Here is an 8,847-nt window from a genome sequence, read left to right as displayed (position 1 = left end):
TAATGGACAGTTGCTAATGGGTTGGGCTGGACCATCAAAGAGTTGGAAAAAACAAGATTGGAAGACTGGTAATGGGGTGACCTGGGGAAGAGAAATGAGCCTGGACCTCCCTCGAGTGTGAAGGTACTTTACCGCATGTGAATACCCACCCTCACGCACCTCTGCAGAGGAGGCTGTCAAGAATCAGTTGGGCAAGACAGTCTGTCCTGTGCGTTTCAGCCACTTTAGCCATCCCCCCAGGTGCTTGTTCAGTGGGCCCATGCACGGAACCACCAAGGCTGCAGGGATGGAGGCTACTAATGGGCCCCGCATCATGGACTTTGCCTCAAAACATCTGATCTGGCTTCACCACCATCGAGGATCTAACCTGCCTACAGCAGAGACCAACACTGAGCCCCTATGATGGTGTCATCTTCCAAGGGAACACGCCTCACTTGGTGAAAAGTCCATGACATTAGATTTCTTCCATTGTGGAAGGAGCAGCTGTTTGCCGTCCCTGAGGCAGACGTTTATTCTGGATATGGCTTTGCCTTCCCTGCCGCTAATGCTTCTGCCAGCACCACCATCAGAGATCTGCAGGATGCCTTGTAGACCTTCCTGGTACCCCGCAGAACATTTCTATGACCAGAGGATTGATTTTACAGCGGAAGAAACAAAGTAATAGGCCATGCCCATGGAGTGCAATGGCCCTATTTCTATTCGCTCACCCACAAGTAGCTGGCCTGATGGGAAGGTGGGACAGCCTCTGAAGACAAGGGCAGCACCAGCTGGGAGACTGTACTCGGAGAGGATGGGGCTCCATCTTACGGCTTCTGGCGTATTCTTTAATCAGGGGCTCATATTTGGTGCTGCTTTCCCCAAAGTCAGAATACAGGAGTTTGGGAGCTGAGGGGTGGTGGAGGAGCTTACTCTAACTGTTGTACCCAGAGACCAAGTGGGTTCTTTGAGATGCCTCTTGGTATTTCTGTTCCAATAGTAAAAGGTTATCATAAAGCGGTATCAACCAAAAAGTGGCAGAAACCTACTGAGCGCGCGAATCCTTTGGGAATGAATGCTTGGGTCTTTCTACTGGGTAGAGAACTCTAATCAGCCAAGGTCCGGGCTGAGAGGAAAGAAACCATGAAATGGATAGGGAATAGAGGATAAAAATCATACTCAAAGTTACTGGGAAAGTAGATCTTTAATGTTCTTATCACAACAACAACAAAAATTATAATCATGGGAGGTGAAGGATGTGTTATCTAACTGAACTGTGTTAATCATTTTGTATTGATAATATATACGTGTATCAAACTATCACACTGTACACCATTAATGTTTACACAATGTTACAGTGTACAGCAGTACACGATGTTCTGTGTCAAATATATCTCAATAAAACTGGGGGAAAAATCAACTATGTTGTCAATGAAATACTAGCAAAGAGAATTTAACAACACATAAAAAGTCTTATACACCATGTACAAGAGGAATTTATTCCTGGAATGCATGAGCGGTTCAACATACAAAAATCAATCCATGTGGGACTTTCCTGGTGGTCTAGTGGTTAAGACCCCACCCTTCTAACACAGCGGGTGTGGGTTCATTCCCTGGTTGGGGAACTAAGATTCCACATGCCCAGGGCAACAAAGACCCAGTGTAGACAAAATTTAAAAAAATAAAATCAATGTATATACCACATTTAATTGATGCCAAAAAAATAATTTGACAAAATTCAAACCCTTTCACAAAAGAAAACACTCAACAGACTAGAAATAGAAGGAAATTAGCTAAATGTAATAGAAACTGAATATATAAAAGTCCTCTATGAACATTATACTCAGAGATGAAAGGCTGAAAACTTTTCCTCTAAGATCAGGAACAGGGCAGAGATGTCTGCTTTCACCACTTCTATTCAACATTGTACTGGAATCCTAGCCAGAGCAATTAGGGCAAGTAAAACAAATAAAAGGCACCCATATTGGAAAGGAAGAAGTTGAATATCTCTGCTCATATGATCTTACGTGGAGAAACCGGTAAAGATTCCACAAAAGAAAAACAACTCAAAACTGTTAGAAGTGGTAAATTCAACAAAGCGGCAGGATACAAAGTCAATGGACAGAAATCAGTTGCATTTCTATACACTAACAATGAACAATCCAAAAAGGAAATTAAGAAAACAATTCCATTTACAATACCATCAGAAAGAGTAAAGTACTGGAAACAAACTTAACCAAGGAGGTGAAAAGACTTGTACAATGAAGATGACAATCTATTGCTAAAAAATTAAAAGACACAAATAAATGGATTCCATGTTTATGATTGGAAGAGCTCATATCATTAACATATCAATACTACACAAAGCAATCCATAGATTCAATGCAATCCCTATAAATATTCCAATGACATCTTTTCAGAAATAGAAAAACTTATTGTAAAATTCATATGGAGTGCCAAGGGATCCCAAACAGCCAAAGCAACCTGGAAAAAGAATAAAGCTGGAAGACAAACTTCCTGGTTTCAAAACTGCTACAATACTTTAGTAACCAGAACAGTACAGTACCCGCATAAAAGACAAAATATAGATCAAAGGTATAGACTAGTCATAAACCTATGTTTTCATATGTCAAAACTTGGAAACTTTGAATTTGGCAGTGATTTCTTTGAAATGATACCAAAGTCACAGACAACAAAAGAAAAGCTAGACAATTGGATTTCATGAAAAAATTTGAATTTTGTGCATCAAAATACACTATCAACAGAGTAAAAGGGCAACACACAGAATGGGAAATAATATTTGCAAATCACATACGTAACACAAAATTAACATCCACAATATATAGAGACCTCCTAAAATTTAACAATGGAAAAATCACCTGATTCAAAAATGGGCGAAGAGGGACTTCCCTGGTGGTATAATGGCTAGGATTCGAGACTCCCAGTGCAGGGGGCAAGGGTTTGATCCCTGATTGGGAACTAAGATCCCGCACGCCACATGGCACGGCTGAAATATAGAAAAAAAATCCCCGAAAGAAATCTCAGCATCAGCAGTTCCCTGGTGGTCCAGTGGTTAGGGCGTGGCACTTTCACTGCTGAGGGCCCAGGTTCGATCCCTGGTTAGGGAAGTGAGATCTGCAAAAACAAAAAACTTACATCACCCGCAATCTGAATAACACAACTGAAACCATACCACACCGGCAAGAAAAAGATCTGCCTCGAGTGGCGAGTGGCGGGGCGCTTGGAGACTCAGAAGCACTCACCCTTCTTGTGGATGAGTGACGGTTCCGTCCTCTTTGGAAACCAGCTTCGCGCTCTCCAGTTATACTGAGCGGGCACAGTCTACACCCAGTCTTACGTGAAGGGCTGGAGATCTGAGCACTCCTTTCAGGATGGCAAGTCAGGCGGCCACAGCGTCACAGTCCCTCAGCTGGGCACAGCGCTTCCGGCACCACAGCACCCTGACGAGGGGTCATGTCGGCCACTTGCTTACTCATCGAGGCCAGAGGGACTGCAGGCAACTGGTAAGGAACAGAAATAAATTAGAAACTAGAAATGCAGGAAGAGAAAGAAAATCAGGGTGTGGGTCTTTAGTTGTGTGTGCGTGCACATATACCCGGAAAGCTGCTTCATACTTACTCCTGCGGTCACTTGAGCTCATCACATGGGCCCAGTCATTCGTGTTGACTGGTCATGACCGGTCAGTTAGGAACGCCCCTGGCCTCCAAGCCGGACGCCTGGATCTGAGTGGTAGTCTGAGACGACTCCAGTAATTTAAAGAAAGAAATGGCTGTTTGTGAATTTTTTTCCTGAATCAGGCCTGATATCCAGAGGGCCTGGGATCCAGGGACACAAAACCTCCCCAGAGGCCTCAGCATAAGCAAGTGGAGTCAGAAAGGCAGGGCGAAGGGGTCGTCCACTTCCAGTCCTGGAGGCCCAGCTCTCAGGGGTGGGCGGGGACTGCTGCTCACCTTCCCACTCCCCCGGCTCCCCCGGCTGCCCCCGCCACCCGGGCTTTCTCTGTGCAGCCCAGATCTGGTCAGGGAAGGGTCTTGGGTTTTCACCTCTGCTTCAGCAGGAGGAGGGGGCGGCGGCAGACCAAGCTGAGGCCAGGAGAGGCTTCCTGACTGCCCACCCCTCCCCCTCCCTGTGTCGGAACCTTCCCCTTGGAGAAATGAAGGTTCCGGAAGCGGTGTGAGGTAACACTGCCCGGAGCAGTGACCCCAGGAGAGAGGGTCATAGGCGAGCGTGGGCTAGCTGGGTTTCAAGGCTCAAAAGGAAGCACCCAGCCACCCTACCCCCAGTGTCCAGGGGAAAGAGAAAGAGGTAAAAGACAGGGGAGGGCCCGGCCTAGCCGCCTCCTCCGGGAAAACTAGCTCTCAGGCACTGTGAGGTTCTAAAATATTTTTGTGTGCGTTAAAATCCATTCTTCTGGTCAAATATCATATACAATGTAAATATAACACCCAGAGCCTAGTATAACCGCCACTCTATAAGTTTCCTTTAATGGAATTATTTTAGACCACAGGCACAGAGCTTTGTTGTTTTATTTTTTTCTTAGATGTTCAAATGGCTATGGGCTTCCCTGGGGGCTCAACTGGTAAAGAATCCGCCTGTAATGTGGAGACCTGGGCTCAATTCCTAAGTTGGGAAGATCCCGTGGAGAAGGGAACAGTTACCCACTCCAGTATTCTGGCCAGGAGAATTCCATGGACTGTATAGTCCATGGGATCACAAAGAATCGGACACGACTGAGCGACTTTCACTTCAAATGGCTAAGCTAGTTTCCTAAATTTTAAAAATTTGTTGCAGTGGGGGAGGTAAAATTGCTAACTTGTGCAAATAAACACAAGCAACTCATATCAAAGACCAATTTTTAAAATTAAACCAGTGCAAGAAAGATCTCTACTGTTACGTGAAAAGTATGCAAAAAGATTCTTCATGTTTTGTTTCTATTTCAGTACTGGTGTTAAACTAGGCAGGTATTCAGACAATATATCTGACTCTGGCCAGAGACAAGAAAAAAAAAACTTGCAGTCGAAAGCACTTCTGCAGAAACAGAGAAAGATGTGGGCCCATTTTCACTCTAGTAACTAACTTGTCCTGGAAAATAACTGAAAACCAAAGATATGATGTACGGAAACTTTAGGAACTGTAGCTTAAGTTCTAGAAAGACAAATATCAAAAACTATCGACTTCTAAAGTCATTTTATTTTCATTTTATCGACACATATATATTCACAGATGGACAGATGTAGAAATCAACTAGATGTCAATTACAAAACTGAAGGTTTTTGAGCTGAGCTATCTCTGCCCGAGTACACAGTTGATTTTTCCCCTCCCAGAGTATACAGTATCCCTTTCAAACCATGGCTATGTATGTCATAACTATATTTAGAAGTACGCAGAGAGGAAAATACTACTGCAATTCAAGGCTGTAAATGAGAGGGAAACACATCAGAGCCTCATGGAATGGAAAGCTGAAACTTCAGTTCATGTTCCTCAATCAATATCAAACGTCAGATGACACTGGAAGGTGTTAATTATCACCAAAACAAAAATCCTGTAACAAATTCCACTGAAGAAAAGGGTAGCCTTTCTTCATACAGGAGGTAAAAAATTGATTTTTGGTTTCTCCTCCCAGCACTGTCAGAAGTAAATACAGTTGCAAAGTTCTCGACAAATATCTAAGAAGCTCTGTGGACAGTCTGAGGCACCGATTTGAGTCAATATATAGAAGTAGCCACTTGTTTACAGCTGAAGAACTTTCTTTAAAAACGCAGAGGAGCAAAGGGAGCTTCAGAAATCACGAAAAGCGATGAATACAGGCAAGAGGAACCGCCGCGCGTCAGCCGATGAATCTTTCCGACGGCCACGTCTCCTGCGCGTTGGTGGGGACCGCGGGAACCACTTCCTCGGGCGGGGCCAGGGCCTCCATCTCGCGCACCACCTGCGTGAACACCTGGTCCACCATCAGTTTGCTCTTGGCCGTGACCTCCAGGAACGGGCACCGCCACTCGCGGGCCAGCGCGCGGCCCTGCGCCGTCAGCACCTGGCGCTGGGCATCCAGGTCGGCCTTGGTGCCCACGAGCACCAGCGGCACGGCCTTGGGCCCCCGCAGCCGGCCCATGCGCTCGCGCAGCGGCCGCACCGCCTCGAACGAGGCCTCGCTGCAGACGCTGTAGAGCACCACGAAGCCGTCGCTGTTCTTGATGTACAGGTCCTTGAGGGTGACCAGGTGCTCGGCGCCCACCGTGTCCACGATCTCCAGCAGGGCGGGCGCCGCGTTCACCTCGATCACCTTGCTGAAAAGCTCCTCCACCGACGGCTCGCACTGCTCGGGGAAGCTGCCGCAGGCGAACTGCGTGGCGAGCGCCGTCTTGCCCACCGCCACGCTGCCCAGCAGCACCACTCGGTAGCCCTTGGCCGGTCGCAGCCCCAGGCCCGCCATGGCCGAAGCGCGCGGCTGGCGGGACGCGCAGCGGCAGGAATGGCGCGCGGAGGCCGGGGCCTGGCGGGGGCCGCGAGGGGCGGGGGGCCGGGGAGGGAGGGGCGAGGGGGCCGGGGAGGGAGGGGCGACGGGGAGAGGCGGGACCGGGGGGCCGGGCCGGGGTAAGCTAGCCCCTCTGTGCCCAAGCCCGCCCCGCCCGGCCCGGCTCTGCCCCCTGCGGCTCAGCTGCCCCCCGCCCCAGGCCGGGGGCCCCGCGCGCCCCTCCGCCGGCCGCAGTTCCTGCGCCCCGCGCAGCGTCTGCCCCGCCCCCGGCCCGGGCGGTCCGGCGCCGGCCTCGCCCACCGGCCGCGCCACCCGGGCTTCATTCTCCGCTAGGTCCGAGCTACCCGGCCCCGCTGCGTTTTCCCCAGGACCCCGCGGGCGGGCGGGGACACCCCCCTCAGCCCCGGCTCCCTGCCCTCCCTCCGAGGAGAACCCCTTCCGTCCTGGAGCAAATGGTAACCGGATCCCTTCCACGTCAACCGGGAAATAGCCGCATTTCTTCACATTTCAGATCCAGTTTCGTGGCCCGAAGCCAGACTGGCCTCACTCAAGGTCAGGCCTGGGGAGCCGTGCCGCCGCGGCCCCTCTCCAGGCCTGGGGGACCCCAGGGAAGAAAGAGCGTGTGAAGGAGCTTCAGGCCGAGGGTCCCACCTCACTCCCTCCTGGCACCCATTCTGCGGCCTGGGCCCCTTATGCCCTCCCTTTCTTCCCTCGCGGCCCCCCAGCCCCCTCTTGTCACTGAGCCGAGTCCAGAGTTCACCTTTTATAAAGTCCAGAACTTTATAAAACGTTAATCACATCTCACTCCCCGACTTAAACCCTCCTGGCTTCGTGTTGCGCCCTCCTGGCCTTAGAGTAGAGATCACATGACTCCATCCCAACCCAGACAATGGAAGCAGGGACCCATTCACCCAGCAGCAGGCGGGCAGGGAAAGCCCTGGGCACCTGCGCTTTGGGGTCATCTAAAGGGGCTCCCCAGGTCTGACTCCCCTGCCCCAGTCATTTCCAAGCTTCCACTCCAGCTACACAACCCGTCTTGCTGTCCTTGATGTCAGAGGAGAAAGGCTGTGCGGGGACAGTGGCGGCAGGCGCGAGGGCCTGCGATTGCACACCCGAGTGAGCCCCGCCCACTGTCCGCTGCAGGAGGCCTGCAGGCCTGGGCCGGAAGTGGAGATGAGACAGCCCCTCCCCTAGGCTTGGGGTACCAATGCATCTCCCTCATTCCAGCCTGAAGACGGACGGAGCTGGAGTTTCCTGCCTCCCTGGCAGCACAGGCTCAAAGTTTAAGTGGCAGTGAGACACCCTGCACTTCACTGTCTGCGGTCAGTGACAGAGTGTGCTTTTCTATAAATAGCACAGAACATCCTTAGTGTGTAATATTAATTGTATACTTATTAAAACAGACAGCTTGATTTCTAAACAGATATTACAAGACTTATTTTCTGACTGCAGGATAACAAAACTAAAAAATTTTTAAAAGGACAAGCTGTAAATATTCTCTGGAGAAATGCAAGTTCCACACAGGTTTCAACAACTCCCCTTGGATAACTTTCAGGGAACGTAGGCAATTCACGGTCAAAACAAGTCACAAAACACATGAGGAAAATTTCACTCTGAGTGACAGCCGTTGGAAACACCAGACAATAAAGTCACATCCAGAAACCTGCGGATGTGTGTTATCAGACATACAAAATAATTATATGTGTTTAAAGATTTAAAAGAAAAGCTTAAAAACATGAGCAAGGAATAAGAGACTATAAACTATAGTCAAGTAATTTGAAAGAGATTCTGCCTTACCTCCCCCCCACCAAAAAAAAAACCTTCAATACTTTGGCCACCTGATGCAAAGAGCCGACTCTTTGGAAAAGGCCCTGATAGTGGGAAGATGGAAGGTAAAAGGAGCAAAGGGCGGCAGAGGATGAGATGGCAAGATAGCATCACCAATTCCATGTTTGAATCTGAGCAAACTCCAGGAGATGGTGAAGGACAGAGAAGCCTGCTGTGCTGCCGTCCACGGGGTGGCGGCGCGTTAGACGGTAAGGTAACGACCGAGCAGCAACAAACCTTCTAGAAATGGAAAATATAATAATTTATCATGTTACTTAACACAAATCACCCATTGATAGGTTAAATAGAAGTTTAAACATGGTTGAAGAGAGACACAGAACCAACATTATTCAGAGATGTGAATAAACCTGGACCAGTTTTCACCGTACAGCGCCCTGTGCCTGCAGGAGGTAGAGGTTTCTTCAGGCTGCCATGAGACTAACGGACATTCACAGAGTGCCTTAAATTGACATTTGGCTGGTTTGAGCCTGTCATTATTATTTGAGGCTTTGAAAACCCTTAACAAAAGTCAGCCAGCCCCGTGGTCCATC

The 8,847-nt window shown here is 49.1% G+C and overlaps 1 protein-coding gene, 1 long non-coding RNA gene and 1 other non-coding gene across 3 annotated transcripts; 1 reads left to right on the top strand and 2 right to left on the bottom strand.

Moving 5' to 3' along the window:
* Positions 1 to 1,161: 1,161 nt before the first annotated feature.
* On the bottom strand, positions 1,162 to 4,128 carry LOC110150516 (uncharacterized). The gene is made up of 4 exons (XR_011491722.1): positions 4,041 to 4,128; positions 3,616 to 3,740; positions 3,240 to 3,497; positions 1,162 to 3,111 (listed from the first exon to the last, which is right to left on the bottom strand). It is a non-coding gene; the product is annotated as an uncharacterized lncRNA (long non-coding RNA).
* TRNAE-UUC (transfer RNA glutamic acid (anticodon UUC)) lies at positions 3,032 to 3,104 on the top strand. Its single transcript has one exon. It is a non-coding gene; the product is annotated as a tRNA-Glu (tRNA).
* A 1,039-nt stretch (positions 4,129 to 5,167) lies between the features above and the next one.
* Positions 5,168 to 6,520, bottom strand: LOC110150488 (ras-related protein Rap-2c-like). The gene has a single exon (XM_020913458.2). The coding sequence runs from the start codon at positions 6,425 to 6,427 to the stop codon at positions 5,825 to 5,827; it is 603 nt and encodes a 200-aa protein (XP_020769117.1). The 5' UTR covers positions 6,428 to 6,520; the 3' UTR covers positions 5,168 to 5,824.
* Positions 6,521 to 8,847: the final 2,327 nt, after the last annotated feature.

The sequence above is a fragment of the Odocoileus virginianus genome, chromosome 16 (assembly GCF_023699985.2).
Source record: "Odocoileus virginianus isolate 20LAN1187 ecotype Illinois chromosome 16, Ovbor_1.2, whole genome shotgun sequence".
NCBI lineage: Eukaryota > Metazoa > Chordata > Mammalia > Artiodactyla > Cervidae > Odocoileus > Odocoileus virginianus.
This window is presented reverse-complemented; position numbering and strand designations above follow the sequence as displayed.

Bases quoted from the DNA above. Each gene is read 5' to 3' on its own strand.
- LOC110150488 (XM_020913458.2), bottom strand. From the start codon at position 6,427: ATGGCGGGCCTGGGGCTGCGACCGGCCAAGGGCTACCGAGTGGTGCTG.